The sequence below is a fragment of the Doryrhamphus excisus genome, linkage group LG16 (genome assembly GCF_037039965.1).
Source record: "Doryrhamphus excisus strain RoL-2023G ecotype Guam linkage group LG16, RoL_Dexc_Guam_v1.1, whole genome shotgun sequence".
Classification (NCBI taxonomy): domain Eukaryota; kingdom Metazoa; phylum Chordata; class Actinopteri; order Syngnathiformes; family Syngnathidae; genus Doryrhamphus; species Doryrhamphus excisus.
Window position 1 is genome coordinate 2,878,366 of NC_136372.1, and position 17,400 is coordinate 2,895,765.

A 17,400-nucleotide genomic window follows, 5' to 3' on the forward strand; every position below is an offset into this window, starting at 1 on the left:
ATAGACAAACAACCATTCACACTCACATTCATACCTATGGACAATTTGGGGTCGACAATTAACCTAGCATGTTTTTGGAATGTGGGAGGAAACCGGAGTACCCGGAGAAAACCCACGCATGCACGGACATTGCACTCAGGTTTCCCAGCTGTGAGGCCTGCGCACTAACCACTCATACACCGTGCAGTGCGATGTAGGACGTAGGAATATTTTACTAGTTAGAGTGTCAAAAATATGTTTATGACCTCCTAAATATGGCTTTCAACACTATTAGAGCCCTCTAGACATGAAATAACACCCCTATAGTCACCTTTAGACTTTCATTCATTCATTTTCTACCACTTACCCTCACAAGGGTCGCGGGGGGTTGCTGGAGCCTATCCCAGCTGTCTTCGGGCGAGAGGCGGGGTACACCCTGGACTGGTGGCCAGCCAATCACAGGGCACATATAGACAAACAACCATTCACACTCACATTCATACCTATGGACAATTTGGAGTCGCTAATTAACCTAGCATGTTTTTGGAATGTGGGAGGAAACCGGAGTACCCGGAGAAAACCCACGCATGCACGGACATTGCACTCAGGTTTCCCAGCTGTGAGGCCTGCGCACTAACCACTCATACACCGTGCAGTGCGATGTAGGACGTAGGAATATTTTACTAGTTAGAGTGTCAAAAATATGTTTATGACCTCCTAAATATGGCTTTCAACACTATTAGAGCCCTCTAGACATGAAATAACACCCCTATAGTCACCTTTAGACTTTCATTCATTAATTTTCTACCGCTTACCCTCAAGAGGTTAACCACACAGAGTTGGTCGAGGGTGGAATTGAACCCCGGTCTTCTAGCTGTGAGGTCTATGCATGCTAACCACTTGTCCACCGTGCAGCCTGGTCACTGAAAAAATTTACTCCATCCATTTTCGGTTTTCGATGCCGCTTATCCTCACTAGGGTCGCAGAATTGTCAATTTATTGCCAATTTCTCTGCAAATATTTCTCTGTTTTTAAACGGCTTTTGTCAGTTTGTTCCAAATTTGATGGTGATTCAGCCCACGCTAATTTACAGTGGATGTTTTTATGAAAAAAAAACACCTTGTTGTGAATTTGTCATAAGACTAATAGCACAGGCAACACAGTAAGGGTGAATGTTTTGACACACATTCATCCTAGGATTGTTTGGCTTTTTTTTTATTTTCTTGTTTAGCTCCTTCCTCGCTCTACTGGCAATGCTTCCCAACTTCCTCAACGTTATAGTAATTATTTTAGTACATTGGAGTGATAATGATATTGATTTTGTGCACATAGTGGCCAATTTTGGCACATTTGCTTGCCATTTTAATCCACCTTTTCTACCGGTTTTCATATTTGACATTAAAAACGAATATTGTGCTTCCTTACCCGATTGGAAGTCTTTACACAAGACCTGCAGCTCAACTTGGACATGTGGTTCATGAATTATTCACCTCAGGAAGGCAGTAGGAAGTACATTGCTGCAAGATAGTGATGCATATGCAAAAAAAAAACAAAACATATTATTATAAAATATGACTGAATATTTGTTCAAATATGTTAATGTAATCCGGGTTCAGCCACGGTGGCGACGTAACAGGGAACGACCGGGTCATGTGAAATGCTGGTGGTGTTGTTTTACTTGCAGGAACATGAGGCACACATCCATAATTTATTCTCCTTCCCTTACCAGGTGCTTTCATCTCAGAGTTGTATTACACGGACGGACCCTGTAGAATTTTATATTTTTTTTCCATTCATAATACGGAGAAGGAGCTCACGCTCGGTGAATCTGCCATGCACATACACGCTTTTCCTCGGGGCGTCCTCTGTGCTACCACATGCAAATAAGCTCTCACATGGGCCAAGTTGAGCTTTTGTAGTGAGTATTGGGATCCGAGTGTTTGAGAAAGACACGTAAACACGACCCCTACTGTGGCTTTTTGTGTGACTGGCAGCTGGAGAACCAAGACTCCATGCGCACGCTGCTCAAGCGGACCGAGGCGGAGTTGAACGTGCGCGTGGCCGACGCCCTCAGGAAGCAGGAGGATCCCTTGCAGAGACAGCGCCTCTTGGTGGAGGAGGAGAGGCTCAAGTACCTGAACGAGGAGGAGCTCATCATCCAGCAGCTGCAGTCAGTAACAAACACACACACACGGGAATGCTCATCTCGGAGTTATGATTTGTGGATTTATGACAAAGTTGAAACAGTTTTACAAGTGAATAAGTCACACAAGATATGAGATAAAGCCGGAAGCGTAATTAAACCCGGCTTAGAGAGAGATTCTTATTAAGATGCGAGGTGCGAGGGACTAATTGAAGCTCCTGCAAAAGCAGGAGGAGAACCACCTTGAGATTTCACATCAGATTAGCGCTCTTTGAGGTAACTATTCCCAAATTTAATGACAAATCTGGCCAGAAGCAGACATATGTGCCATTTTTGAGCTGGAGCCTATCCCAGCAGGTCAATCACAGGACACATATAGACAACCATTCACACCCACGGACAAAGTCCGCTCTGTAGCTCCATTTTATTGCCTTGTGGTTTTAAAAACATTCATTTTCTACCGCTTATCCTCACAAGGGTCGCTGGAGCCTATCCCAGCAGGTCAATCACAGGATACATATAGAAATCCGCTCTGTAGCTGTTTTATTGGCCTGTGGATTTAAAAACATTCATTTTCTACCGCTTATCCTCACAAGGGTCGCTGGAGCCTATCCCAGCAGGTCAATCACAGGATACATATAGAAGTCCGCTCTGTAGCTCCGTTTTATTGGCCTGTGGTTTTAAAAATATTCATTCATTTTTGACCACTTGTCCTCACAAGGGTCGCTGGAGCCTATCCCAGCAGGTCAATCACAGGATACATATAGAAGTCCGCTCTGTAGCTCCGTTTTATTGGCCTGTGGTTTTAAAAATATTCATTCATTTTTGACCACTTATCCTCACAAGGGTCGCTGGAGCCTATCCCAGCAGGTCAATCACAGGATACATATAGAAGTCCGCTCTGTAGCTCCGTTTTATTGGCCTGTGGTTTTAAAAATATTCATTCATTTTTGACCACTTATCCTCACAAGGGTCGCTGGAGCCTATCCCAGCAGGTCAATCACAGGATACATATAGAAGTCCGCTCTGTAGCTCCGTTTTATTGGCCTGTGGTTTTAAAAATATTCATTCATTTTTGACCACTTGTCCTCACAAGGGTCGCTGGAGCCTATCCCAGCAGGTCAATCACAGGATACATATAGAAGTCCGCTCTGTAGCTCCGTTTTATTGGCCTGTGGTTTTAAAAATATTCATTCATTTTTGACCACTTATCCTCACAAGGGTCGCTGGAGCCTATCCCAGCAGGTCAATCACAGGATACATATAGAAGTCCGCTCTGTAGCTCCATTTTATTGGTCTGTGGTTTTAAAAACATTCATTCATTTTCTACCGCTTATCCTCACAAGGGTCACAAGGGTGCTGGAGCCTATCCCAGCTGTCTTCGGGCGAGAGGCGGGGTACACCCTGGACTGGTGGCCAGCCAACCACAGGGCACATATAGACAAACAACCATTCACACTCACATTCATACCTATAGACAATTTGGAGTCGCTAATTAACCTAGCATGTTTTTGGAATGTGGGTGGGATTGAACCCGGGTCTCCTAGCTGTGAGGTCTGCGTGCTAACCACTAGACCGCTGTGCAGCCGGGTCACTGAAAAAATGTACTCCATCCATCCATTTTCGATGCCGCTTATCCTCACTAGGGTCGCAGGGTATGCTGGAGCCTATCCCAGCTGGTGCCCCTGACTAAGTTAACCCAAGTCCGAAGCAAATATTCATGCAGATTTTCAGTTCCATGTTCCCAATCCCTTTCCCAAACTTACTTTCCAAACTTATTATTCCCGCCCACGCCACTCCGCTTCACCCACCCGGAACCTCAGACGGAGCGAGTTAATTGAAAAGAGCAGCGGAGTGAGTGCTCATCCTTCTGTGTGTTCCTCCTCAGCGACCTGGAGAAGTCGGTGGAGGAGATCCAGAAGGAGTCGGCCGTCAACCACAAGCTGGTGAGCGTTCAGGAGCTGGAGGAGAAGAGCGCCGTCCTCCGAAAGCTGGGAGAGACTCTCACCGAGCTCAAGAGTGAGTCAGCCAGCCAGCCAGCCAGCCTTGGCGTGACTAACCGTCCGCTGAGGCACCGCGCCGTCTTTTTGTCACCCACACGGCCGTCTGTCAAAGCGCTGAATCACTCTCAAGATGGCTTCATCAACTTGATTTCGTTTTCTTCTCCCGGGACCGATGCTCTTCCACAGATCAATTCCCAAGCCTGCAGAGCAAGATGAGGGTGGTGCTGAGGGTGGAAGTGGAAGCCGTGAAGTTCCTGAAGGAGGAGCCGCACAGGCTGGACGCCTTGTTGAAACGCTGCAAGACCATAACCGACACCCTCGCCGCCATGCGCAAGTAAGGAACTTCCTGACGGTCTGGATGGCAACACCCTTTTCATGTCTCTACATGATTACTAATATTTCTGATATGTATTATTTCATATCTAATTCTTGGGTACTATGAGTGGACAGGTGTTATTTCATATCTAGAGGACTATAATAAGGTTATAAATCATATTTAGAATGTCACTTTTGTGAAAATATTAGTTTCATTAATAAGGAAGCCTACTTCACTGAAATTCACTTATCACAGTTGGGTCTGGAACCAATTAACTGTGATAAGTGAATTTGATAATGTTGCTATGCCAAAGTACTCCCTCGTTTATCACAGTTAATTGGTTCCAGACCCACCCATAAATCATATTAAGAATGTCACTTTTGTGAAAACATTAGTTTCATTAATAAGGAAGCCTACTTCGCTGAAATTCACTTATCACAGTTAATTGGTTCCAGATCCAACTGTGATAAGTAAACATTAAAATATTAGAATATTAAAATAAACTAAAAATAAACAAAAAATAATTAAATTAAAATAAAAACTAATATTAAAATAAAAATAAACTAAAATATTAGTTTCATTAATAAGGACGCCTACTTTGCTGAAATTCACTTATCACAGTTAGTTGGTTCCAGACCCAACTGTGATAAGGAAATATTAGAATATTTAAATAAACTAAAAATAAACTAAAAAATAATTAAAATAAACTAAAATATTAGTTTCATTAATAAGGAAGTCTATACTTTGCTGAAATTCACTTATCACAGTTAGTTGGTTCCAGACCCAACTGTGATAAGTAAATATTAAAATATTAGAATATTAAAATAAACTAAAAATAAACCAAAAATAAAAATAATATTAAAATAAAGTAAAAAGAAACTAAAATATTAGTTTCATTTATAAGGAAGCCTACTTCGCTGAAATTCACTTATCACAGTTGGGTCTGAAACCAACTAAATGCGTTTATAACAGGAAACGCATTGGAGACACAGTGAAGTGAAAGTCCATATTACAGTAATCCCTCGTTTATCACAGTTGGTTCCAGACCCACCCATAAATCATATTTAGAATGTCACTTTTGTGAAAATAATAGTTTCATTAATAAGGAAGCCTACTTCCCTGAAATTCACTTATCACAGTTAGTTGGTTTCAGATCCAACTGTGTCTCCAATGCATTTCCTGTTATGGTGATGAACCTGTGAATGACTCGCTCAAAGGCAGGCCAACGAGGGGGTGTGGAAGAAGCACGAGGACTTCTCCAATCCGTCATCCAAGCACAACGAGGACCTGAAAAAGTTCTCAGACTTTGACCTACCGGGCAGCCCACCGCTCAGCATCAACGACCTCGGGGGAGGGAACAGCCTGTCCAACTGGAGCCCCCACACCAGCCTCAGCCGGCGCCACGGGAACCCGGCCGGCCTTCACAAGGACAATCACCCTCCCGTACCTCACAAGGGCAAAGCCCTGGAGGAACTGGAGCGCCGCAGCGCCGCTGATAAGGCTTTGTCCGTCGAGGTTCGCCTGGTAGGAATCATCTTCACATTTGTCTTCCTCTTGAACATTTCGCTTTTATCGGTGAGTGACTGCATGCGGGACTCGCTTCCCCAGGCGGCGGAGCGGGACTGGGAGGAGAAGCGGGCCAGTTTGACGCAGTACAGCGCTCAGGACATCAACCGACTGCTGGAGGAGACCCAGGCCGAGCTCATGAAGGCCATTCCCGACCTGGACTTTGCTGCTAAACAGATCAAGCCTTCTTCTAACACGTCGTCCTCCCAGAGCCCGCAGACACCTCAGAGCGGGGCAGCGACCCCCGAGCACCGTGTCAACAAGCCCCAGCTGAAGAAAGAAGGAGGAACCAAGCTTGGTTCTGGTGAGAAACGAGATAATGTTGCTATGCTAAAACTGCAGGCCTGATTTTTGAGGCTCACAGCCATGACCAAGTAAGACCTCACGGGGTCCAATGTCCGATGGACATTTGTGCGGCACTTGGCGTCCATTTTTATATTGCAGATCACCGCCACCTACAGGACTGGAGTCTGCCAGAGTCTGCGTTCTCCAGAACGTTATTGAAGTCATGTGTTTTTCTTGTCTCCTAGATGAGCTGACGGTGCCTCGCTATCGCACAGAAAAACCCTCCAAGTCTCCTCCACCCCCGCCGCCCAGACGCAGCTTCCCATCTTCGCCGGGCCTGACCACCCGCAGCGGGGAGACCCTCATTCCCGGGAAGAGCGTCAAGGTAATGAAGACAACACCTCTCCTATTACATTTATAATGATGATGTAAGAATATGTGTCCTTAAATCTCCCTCAGAGATGATACCGCTTCCATGTTTTCACACACCACTGTGTAAAAAAAAAAAAAAAAGCAGGCTTCACTACACATCTTAAAATAAATATTTTCCAACTGTCAGTCAGCTACTTTATTTTTGATCATGTTGTTTTCCTTCACTGCATATTCTTACCTAGCATGATGTTGCTGTTAAGCTGTGAGTGTAATGTTAGCACTGTAGCGTCTCATACAGTAGCTATTATGCTAGTGTGGCTAGCTTCCTGCATGTGATATACGTATATATATATATATATATATATATATATATATGGCATCTCTTATGTTGAACAAGTGCAGAATTATACTGTACTGAAGCTACAAACACACAAAAGATTGTATTCCCAGTAGAGTCTACTTTTAAACTCTACAATTTCCAGTACCAAGGACAGCACCCTTCCCATACGCTATTGTGGAACCCTTTGATTTAAAATTGGTGAAAATTATATATTATTATGATTTTAAAAAATATAAGAATAATAAAAGCGGTTATTATTATATAAAGGTTATTTATTATTATTTTTAATTATAATAATAATAATAAAAAATAATATTGTTATTGTTGTTATTATTATTATTATTTGTATTATATAATAATAATAATAATAATAATAATAATAATAATAATAATAATAATAATAATAATAATAATAATAATAATAATAATAATAATAATAATAATATAGTCATTGTTATTAATAATAATAATATTGCTATTGTTAATAATAATATAGTTATGGTTATTAATAATAATAACAGTAACAATAACAATATGATCATTATATATATAGTTATATAGTTATTGTTATTGTTAATATTAATAATATTAATAATAATAATAACAGTAACAATATTTTTATTATTATCATTAATTATTAAAATATAAATATAAAATGATTATATTCATCTTGCTTGCAGAAGTCTGATTCTGAAGAGGCGGAGAGCCAGAAGCCTCACATGAAACTGAGGAGGACGGTGTCAGAAAACCCTCGTCCCGCATCCACACCCCCCACGTTGTCCGGGGACAAGGCGGACGGGGAGCAGGAGCGAACTTCCGTCCAGTTGGAGGTAAGAATGCATAGATCCTCTGATGTTCCTCGCCATCACGAGCACATATTCGTGGCGGCGTCTTTGAAACAACCTGCCCCAGGTTTAATATTCAGTGGTCGGACCTTTTTTTTTTTTTTTTAATATGACAAGAAGTGAGTAGTTGAGCCAAGATGGAGGCTGTAAAACTGGCATGGTGACGTTGTGATGTGGGAATTAGAGCTTGGTACCACAGGAGGGTCATAAAATATGAAATGGGTGATGAAATAGTTTGCAGTTTATGTGATTAAAAGTCCTTTCCTGGTTTGTAGGGCAGACTTTTGCGTTCGGTTCCACGCATCATGTTGACTGACTGTTTGCCAGCGTCAGCGTCGCCCCCCGAGGATCCTGTCAGAGATTTGTTCCATTATCCTATAAAAACCAGACCTGTAGCGCTCAGCACCGTGAGGGATTCACCTGCTCAGCAAGAGTTAAGGATGACGGAGGAGAAACAGGAAGTGACTCTGCTCCTCACGGAGTCGGAAATCAGGGCGCTTTCTCCTTTAGAAGCTCAGGAGCTCAGCGGCGCCATGGGAGTCATTTTGCCGACTCGGACAATCTCAGCACATGTAAAACTCTCAGACGTCCACTTGAGCGAGCGGCCTCAGCTGCTGCTCTTCAGGGAGGAGACGACGCTGAAGGATGCTTACAAGATCCTACTTTACCTTCTTGAGTCGGCTCATCCTCAGCCTCAACCCAGAAGATCCTCCTTCGCTCGCCCGAGCAAGCAGAGCTCCCTCTTGATGGCTCTGAGGAGTGGGATGGAAACGGGAGAAGTGGTTGTCAAACTCCAACCGAACCTGAAGGCTTCACCGGACACTCCTTCCTTGGAGATATCTGACTCGGCATCCGAAAAGATCCCATCAGGAGAAAATGTCTGCCACAGCACCTACAAGAGACTGGACAGCTTGGAGGAGACCATTCGGGAACTGGAGAACACCTTGATAGAGATCAGCGGCGGTTCCTGTGCTGAGGAACTCTACTCCACAATCCCACCTTCACCCGCCAGCAGGAAGCCGCCGGTCCCGCCCAAGCCGACATCCAGCCAGGTTCATTTCTCACGACTCGCCTCCCATTCTTTCTTCATTTCTTCTCTGAGGGCCCCCCGGTGAGCTTTCTGATGTCTGCTCCTCCTCATTGGCTCATGGAAAAAGGGGGCGGGACAGACACCAGACATGTCTGCGCTGTGATTGGTTGTTTGCTTTCTGCCTGTACATCTTCACATTTCCACACTTTATACTGACAATAAAAAAGCCATCTATTTTTTTTATTGTTCTTTCTTACGTTTCTCTTTGTCACAACTCTTGGCATCTCTCTTTTGACTCTTCTTCACACTTATTGGGATGTTAAAATATATATTTTTTACATTTTCATATAGTAGTAGACCTGCCAATATGTACACATTTTTTGTATTTTGTACGCATTTTGACTATTATGAGAATAGTTGTACATTTCTGAGAAAAAATTTTACTTCATGGCGGCACGGCGTTCGAGTGGTTAGCGCGCAGACCTCACAGCTAGGAGACCAGGGTTCAATTCCACCCTCGGCCATCTCTGTGTGGAGTTTGCATGTTCTCCCCCGTGCATGCGTGCGTTTTCTCCGGGTACTCCGGTTTCCTCCCACATTCCAAAAACATGCTAGGTTAATTAGCGACAAATTGTCCATAGGTATGAATGTGAGTGTGAATGGTTGTTTGTCTATATGTGCCCTGTGATTGGCTGGCCACCAGTCCAGGGTGTACCCCGCCTCTCGCCTGAAGACAGCTGGGATAGGCTCCAGCACCCCTGCAACCCTCGTGAGGATAAGCGGTAGAAAATGAATTACTATTTAAGCATTATTAGAGCCCTCTAGACATGAAATAACACCCCTATGTTGACTTTTAAACTCTTATTACCCAAATTTGTAAATAAAAAGAAATAAAACCTTTTAGGGGCTGCACAACGGTGTCCGAGTGGTTAGCACACAGGCTTCACAAATACCCGAGTTCAATTCCACCCTCGGCCATCTCTGTGTGGAGTTTGCATGTTCTCCCCGTACATGCGTGGGTTTTCTCCGGGTATTACGGTTTCCTCCCACATTCCAAAAACATGCTAGGTTAATTAGCGACTCCAAATTGTCCATTGGTATGAATATGAGTGTGAATGGTTGTTTGCCTTATATGTGCCACATCCACATTATAAGCAAGGCACAACTCGTAAATTTCTGAGTTTATTCTTGTAAATGTACAACTTTTTTTTGCCATAAATTCACAATTTTATTCAATTTTTTTTTTATTTTATTGGCCCTAATACGCCGTCATAGAAATGGCTTCCATGCATAATAAACCCAACAAATGTTGAGCAAAAAAACTCCATCTTTTGCATGGAATGATGAATCATCTCAGCTCATATTCAGTAAAAGAACATAAATGAGCAACTTGTAGTGTCATGTGACACTTTGGCTGCAACCCTCTTCTGGCTCGCTGTCAGTGTCGAGTGTAGCATCAGACTTTCAGGCCTCTTTGACGGCGCGGCGGGCATCGTTCCCGCTAGTCTGGGGCCAAGGATCACAAAGCCTTGTTTCGTCATCGCCGCGCTCGTCGTTGCATCACACCTACATGATGACTTGCAAGTGCACAAATGTTATTTCTCATTGTGTCGAGAAGCAAAAAGTTCATCTCGTATTATTAGCGTGCGCTGTCAGGTCAGCGTCGGCGTCTGCAGGCTTTGATGGAGCTGCAAGCGACGTGAGAGTTGACATGATGAGAGACGGTGTAACTCGGCAGGAAGCATCATTAAAAACACGAACATCTTAATCCGCCGCAGCAGCCAAGTTTGATACATCTTCTTGTTCTCCTCTTTGTCGTCTTTTACGCTCGTAAAAGTCTGTGAGCTTCTATCAGCTCCGAACTCACTCAGTGTGAGTCTCAGGAGAGATGCAGCCACGCTGAAGACCAATTATTTAAGCCTTCCTTGAGCTCACGCTCTTATTCTCTTTTCTTTCACAAGGGAGGAAACGGCCTCACCCCCGGCAAGGTCCCGCCCCCCACCGCCACCAAACTGAAGCACCTACAGCACAACAGCACGGATAAATACAAAAGCGGTAAGAGGGACGACTTCCTGAAGAGCCAAGGCCAGCAGCAGCAGCAGCAGGTAGGCTTCATCACAAGGGGGGGAGGGGGTGCATGGTGCTGTGGTGACCCCACCTGCATGCGACTTCCTTTCTCCACTTTCTAACCATATCTACTTTTATCCGGAACGCCCAAATTTGGCTTTTTGTAACAGTGCACAGTGTTCAAGTGGTTAGCAGAGGTCACAAGCCTCACAGCTAGGAGACCCGAGTTCGATTCCACTCTTGGACATCTCTGTGTGAACTTTGCATGTTCTCACTGTGCATGCGTGGGGTTTTTTTTCCGGGTACTCCGGTTTCCTCCCACATTCCAAAAACATGCTAGGTTAATTAGCGACTCCAAATTGTCCATAGGTATGAATGTGAGTGTGAATGGTTGTTTGCCTATATGTGCCCTGTGATTGGCTGGCCACCAGTCCAGGGTGTACCCCGCCTGTCGCCTGAAGACAGCTGGGATAGGCTCCAGCACCCCGGCAACACTTGTGAGGATGAGCTATAGAAAATGAATGAATATTTAAGCATTATTAGAGCCCTCTAGACATGAAATAACACCCCTATGTTGACTTTTAAACTCTTATTACCCAAATTTGTAAATAAAAGGAAATAAAACCTTTTAGGGGCTGCACGGTGGGAGAGTGGTTAGCACACAGGCTTCACAAACAGGAAACCCGAGTTCAACTCCACCCTTGGTTATCTCTGTGTGGAGTTTGCATGTTCTCCCCGTGCATGCGTGGGTTTTTTCCAGGTACTCCCGTTTCCTCCCACATTCCAAAAACATGCTAGCTTAATTAGCGACTCCAAATTGTCCATAGGTATGAATGTGAGTGTGAATGGTTGTTTGTCTATATGTGCCCTGTGATTGGCCGGCCACCCCGCCTCTGAAATTTTTCCAATTTTTACCTCTTGAAATTTTCTACCGCTTACCTCACGAGCATCGCAGGGGTGCTGGAGCCTATCCCAGCTGTCTTCAGGCGAGAGGCGGGGTCCACCCTGGACTGGTGGCCAGCCAATCACAGGGCACATATAGACAAACAACCATTCACACTCACAATTTGGAGTCCGCAATTAACCTAGCATGTTTTTTGGAATGTGGGAGGAAACCGGAATACCCGGAGAAAACCCACGCATGCACGGGGAGAACATGCAAACTCCACACAGAAATGCCCCGAGGGTGGAATCGAACTCGGGTCTCCTATTTGTGAAGCTTGTGTGCTAACCACTCAAACACCATGCAGCCCCTAAAAGGTTTTATTTCCTTTTATTTACAAATTTGGGTAATAAGAGTTTAAAAATCAACATAGGGGTGTTATTTCATGTCTGGAAGGCTCTAATAATGCTTAAATATTCATTCATTTTCTACAGCTCATCCTCACGAGTGTTGCCGGGGTGCTGGAGGTTGTTGCAATGTAAATATACTGCACATGAACCCAAATGCTAACTATGTACTTCATTGTCCGGGTAATGTTTAGTCACATGGTTACCATGTTTTGAGTTTTTTTTTTTGTTTTTTTTTCGACATGCGGTATGTGGACAATTAAAAGTGTGCGTACTGATTTATTTCTCACAAAATGAAAGCATCACCGTGTGAGTTGGTGTCACGCGGAAATAAAAAGGGATTAATTTTGCTTTCATGAGACAAGTACAGGAATCCACTGGAATTGCGGTTAAGGCGGAAGCGGGCGCATAAAGGAGAGGAAATGTGTCTTAATGGCAGAGAGAGAGAGAGAGAGAGAGAGAGCGCTCGCTTTGCCTTTTCATCATGATCACAGACTGAACAGACAAGACTGGGATTTGTAACCAATCCCGTCCCGATGGCTTCATTCGAAATATGCCTCGACATTTAAATCTGCGATGTGAATTTTGAATTTTGCTCTACTTTTTTTTTTTTTTTTTTTTTAAATGAGACTCACTATCTTAATTGCAGAAATCTTATGGCTTTGACTTGACACGCTCCGCTAGTTCTATTTCCTTCCTGCCACTAGCCTCATGCATTCTTATGAGTGTCTTGAACGCACCATGCAACATATTTATTACTGGAGGACAACACCGACATACTGGAATACTGGTGTTTGCCCCTTTTTGGGACTCTTGAGGATCCTTAAAAAAACTCTTCACTTCCACTCCTATGTTTGTTGACATGATGGTGGAGGAAGATACTCCACTTCCTGTTGTCCTCCTGGACACTACACTACACTACACTACACTACACTATACTACATACTGTACGGTACAAGCGGCTTACCGTGAATGAGGCTGCACCCGGCTACACCTGTTTGTCCAATCATGCAGAACTAATCCCTCTAATCCTTCCACTTTGCACACACTTGGATAACATTCCCATGCAGCGGCACAAAAAAGTTTTCTCTGTCCGAGTCTCAATTTAACTCTGGGAAATTGTATGGCTGGGAAAACAGCTGACTTCCACCAAGGATTAAATATTGTGTTTACATTTTGGATGATGAAACTCTGCATCCTTTTTGGCTATGAGGAGGTATGTATACACTAGGCGACATCCTCACTGGGGTTGTGGGGGTATGCCGGAGCCTATCCCAGCTGACCTTGGAACAATTTCATAAGACAAGTCAGGGCACATATAGACAAACAACCATTCACACTCACATTCATACCTATGGGGATTTAATATTGGCTTTTTTTTTTTTAAATATACAGTCGAGTGGTTAGCACGCAGACCTCACAGCTAGGAGACCCGAGTTCAATCCCACCCGTGTGGAGTTTGCATGTTCTCCCCGTGCATGTGTGTTTTTTTTTTTTTTCGGGTCCTCCGGTTTCCTCCCACATTCCAAAAACATGCTAGGTTAATTAGCGACTTCAAATTGTCCATAGGTATGAATGTGAGTGTGAATGGTTGTTTGTCTATATGTGCCCTGTGATTGGCTGGCCACCAGTCCAGAGTGTACCCTGCCTCTCACCCGAAGACAGCTGGGATAGGCTCCAGCACCCCCGTGACCCTCGTGAGGATAAGTGGTAGAAAATGAATAAATTATATATTTTTTAGGACAAGTGGTTAGCGTGCAGGCCACACAACTAGGAGACCAGGGTTCGATTCCACCCTCGGCCGTCTCTGTGGGGAGTTTGCATGTTCTCCTTGTGCTGGTGTAAGCATTATTAGAGCCCTCTAGACATGAAATAACACCCCTATGTTGACTTTTAAACTCTTATTACCCAAATTCTTAAATAAAAGGAAATAAAACCTTTTAGGGGCTGCACAACGGTGTCCGAGTGGTTAGCACACAGGCTTCACAAATACGAGACCCAAGTTCAATTCCACCCTCGGCCATCTCTGTGTGGAGTTTGCATGTTCTCCCCGTGCATGCGTGGGTTTTCTCCGGGTACTCCGGTTTCCTCCCACATTCCAAAAACATGCTAGGTTAATTAGCGACTCCAAATTGTCCATAGGTATGAATGTGAGTGTGAATGGTTGTTTGTCTATATGTGCCCTATGATTGGCTGGCTACCAGTCTGGGGTGTATCCCGCATCTCGCCCGAAGACAGCTGTGATAGGCTCCAGCACCCCCGCAACCCTTGTGAAGATGAGCGGTATAAAACAAATTAATGAATGATATTGTTTTCATACATCAGGGAATATTTTAAATTTTGGTTATTATGATTGCATGATGTCTCGCTCCAATTCATCCTAGAATTCCCTCCCATCCTAAAATATGTAAACAATGTGGACAGGAAGTGAAAAGGAGAATAAAAGCATCCTTGGTCCCTTCCCAGCGTTAGGCTTGTGAATGTGAATGTTTAGAAGCAGTGCCATCTAGTGACTGATCCCCGCATTACATGTGAATACAGTGCCGTGTTTGTGACGTGTAGTTTTCCATTCAGATTATTTTGCATTTTTAATGAGGTGACGTCATTAAAAGACCAGTCAAAATAAGACGTGTCTTCATGTGTCGATGGGCTCGAGGCTCGTCGCACATGCTTGTGTTCCGCCCGGAATAATGTGTCCTCTGTTTGTTTTGTCTCTCCCTCCTTCCTCCTCACCCCCTTTGTCCTCATGTCTCTCCTGACTGCGGCGTGACCTCACCCACCTCCTCAACCCACACGGGTCTGCACGCCGCCCCCTCACCCGGCAGTGAGCGACGCATCCTTACCTTTGACCTTTTGTGTATGTGTCCACAAGCATGCGTGGCTACAAGGGGACCACACCCAACCTTCAACTTGTTAGGACTTTTCCTCGTAACCCCTCCCCCCCGTTACACGGCCCCCTTCCACCCCGATCCCGCCCTCATCATGTGTCCTGCTCTGACCTGAAGGCCTCAGGAGCCGTCAGCCTAGGGGGCAGCGTTGAGCCGTACCTCTCCGGGATCAAAACGGGCCCCCTCTCCGGGCACCAGCCCTCTGCCAGGAAGGCTGATGGTGCCAGGCCGTCTCTGAGGGCGTCCCCCGGCCAGGCCAAAGCACTGCTGGCCAGCCTGTCCGCCGCCGGTTTGAGCGCCGAGGCCCTGCTGCTGTCCTCCGCCCTACGCCAGCACCGCCTCCTCCGCGAGCAGCAGCAGCAGCAACGCGCCTCCTCCCTGCCGTCCCCCAGCAGCCGCTCGCCTTCGCCCGCCTCCTCGTCTTCGCAGACGCCCACCGCCACCCTCTCCTCGTCGTCCTCGCCCACCACGCCCATCCTGTCCCCGTGCTCGCCGACCCCGCTCAGCTCGCCCACTTTCCCCAAAACAAACGGCCGGAGCCTGGAGGGCCTCAGCAGCTGCAAGGAAGGACAATGAACGGCCATTTTGGAGACAAACCATCGATATCAAAATTGTCTTCATTCCTGAAGACAGATGACGCACAAACGGGACCTCGGATCCCACCTCAGATAAGCTGATCCTGTTTCACGTATGAGCTGCAATAACCAGCACCTGAGTCCATTTTGTGTGTGTGTGTGTGTGTTGTTAGAGCCAAGATGGAGTCACGTGAAGCTCTCTGGTGTTGCTTTCAATGAAGCTTGGTGCTGTTTGAACATCTTTTAACATCTCCCATGAGGAACAAGCACACATGGACAAAAGGTACTCATTGACACGCTCCTTTTTATCGACGAATCCATCAATAAGGGGACGCACCGCGCCCCTCCAATTTTAACTCCTCATTTTAGCATCCGACATTTGGGAACACTTTAGGGAAGAGGCTTTTCTGTTCCCTGTGCACAAAGCAAGATCCATCAAGACGGACTTTGTCCATTTTATGTACCATATTGACCCCAATTTAAGACAGTTTTTTTTTTCTGAAAAAGTCTGACAAATACTTTACAGTCAGAGCTTTTCTTCTTGTCACTTACACACACATTATACTGTATGTGATATACTTCTCTGGTTGCAGTCTACAAGTTTTTTTTTATTTTATTGTGTCAAAACATACATATATTTTTCCAAAACCAGAAAAGGATATTCTCACATTTGAGTAAATACGCTATTTCGGGTGTTAGTTTCAGTCAAAACTAAGCTACAAACCATACAAATGAGAAAACATTATTATTAATATTACTATTTATTATACCTACATTCATTAAGACAATCAGTAGCATCTTTAAGGCTTTTTTTTAAAGCTGGCACCACAATCCCTGTAGTCCTTCTCCCCCAAACAATGGCAGCACATGATTGCAGTGGCTATCACACGCTAACACAGAACTCATCAAAAGTTTATCAAAATGCTATTAAAGCCCCCCCACGGGCTTCACTACACTTCTTAAAATGCAACCCAGACCCCTGCCAACTCGCCGTCAGACATGGGAGGGGTAAGTTTGTTTTTTTTCTTCAGCAAATAAGCTAACCTAGCATGATGATGATGGCGCAGTGTTAGCGCTGTAGCATCACGTAGCTACGCTAGTGTTGCTCATGTTGCTCATGTTTCACCTCATTTGGGATTCACAATTGTACAACCTCGGAGGCGCCAACTGTGTTTATTTACAAGCTAGCAAAAAGGTTTCAGGTGTTTTGTGGGACATTAGAGACTAATTTATCTTAAAATATTGATCCGTGGTAGCGAATAAGCTAACCTAGCATGGTGTTGCTGTTAAAATGAGTGTAAGGTGAGCACTGTACCATCACATACTGTAGCTATGCTAGTGTTGCTAACGCTAGTCTTCCTGTCCCACAACAGTGCTTATTGGAGGCTAACATATCTCATTAGCATTAAGCTACAGATATGTAAATGGACATTTTCCCCAGTTGGAAAAGCACTTTTATATTGTCTAAATTCTAGCATCATGGCTAACATGCTTAACACACTAATGTGGCACCACAGTACGCTAATATGGGACTTGATCCGTCACTCTGCTGGAGTTTATTTTGCGTTAGCGAATAGGCTAACCTAGCATAGTGTTGCTGTTAAAGTGAGTGTAAGGTGAGCACTGTACCATCACATACTGTAGCTATGCTAGTGTTGCTAATGCTAGTCTTCCTGTCCCACAACAGTGCTTATTGGAGGC

At 44.6% G+C, this 17,400-nt stretch overlaps 1 protein-coding gene across 12 annotated transcripts in view; it reads left to right on the top strand.

Annotated features, from left to right (window-relative positions):
* Positions 1-16,806, top strand: part of srcin1a (SRC kinase signaling inhibitor 1a) — a 103,911-nt gene extending 87,105 nt beyond the window's left edge. For 10 of the 12 annotated variants that reach the window (XM_078797413.1, XM_078797415.1, XM_058048672.2 and 7 more), the window contains 9 exons: positions 1,974-2,149; positions 4,011-4,141; positions 4,312-4,459; positions 5,659-5,965; positions 6,050-6,311; positions 6,538-6,677; positions 7,685-7,834; positions 10,841-10,984; positions 15,242-16,806. In XM_078797413.1, coding sequence (XP_078653539.1) covers positions 1,974-2,149; positions 4,011-4,141; positions 4,312-4,459; positions 5,659-5,965; positions 6,050-6,311; positions 6,538-6,677; positions 7,685-7,834; positions 10,841-10,984; positions 15,242-15,700 — 1,917 coding nt within the window. In that variant the 3' untranslated portion in view covers positions 15,701-16,806. Of the gene's footprint in view, positions 1-1,973; positions 2,150-4,010; positions 4,142-4,311; positions 4,460-5,658; positions 5,966-6,049; positions 6,312-6,537; positions 6,678-7,684; positions 7,835-8,124; positions 8,902-10,840; positions 10,985-15,061; positions 15,205-15,241 lie in introns of those variants that run through there. The other 2 variants (XM_078797420.1, XM_078797418.1) reach the window with 2 other exon arrangements.
* Positions 16,807-17,400: the final 594 nt, after the last annotated feature.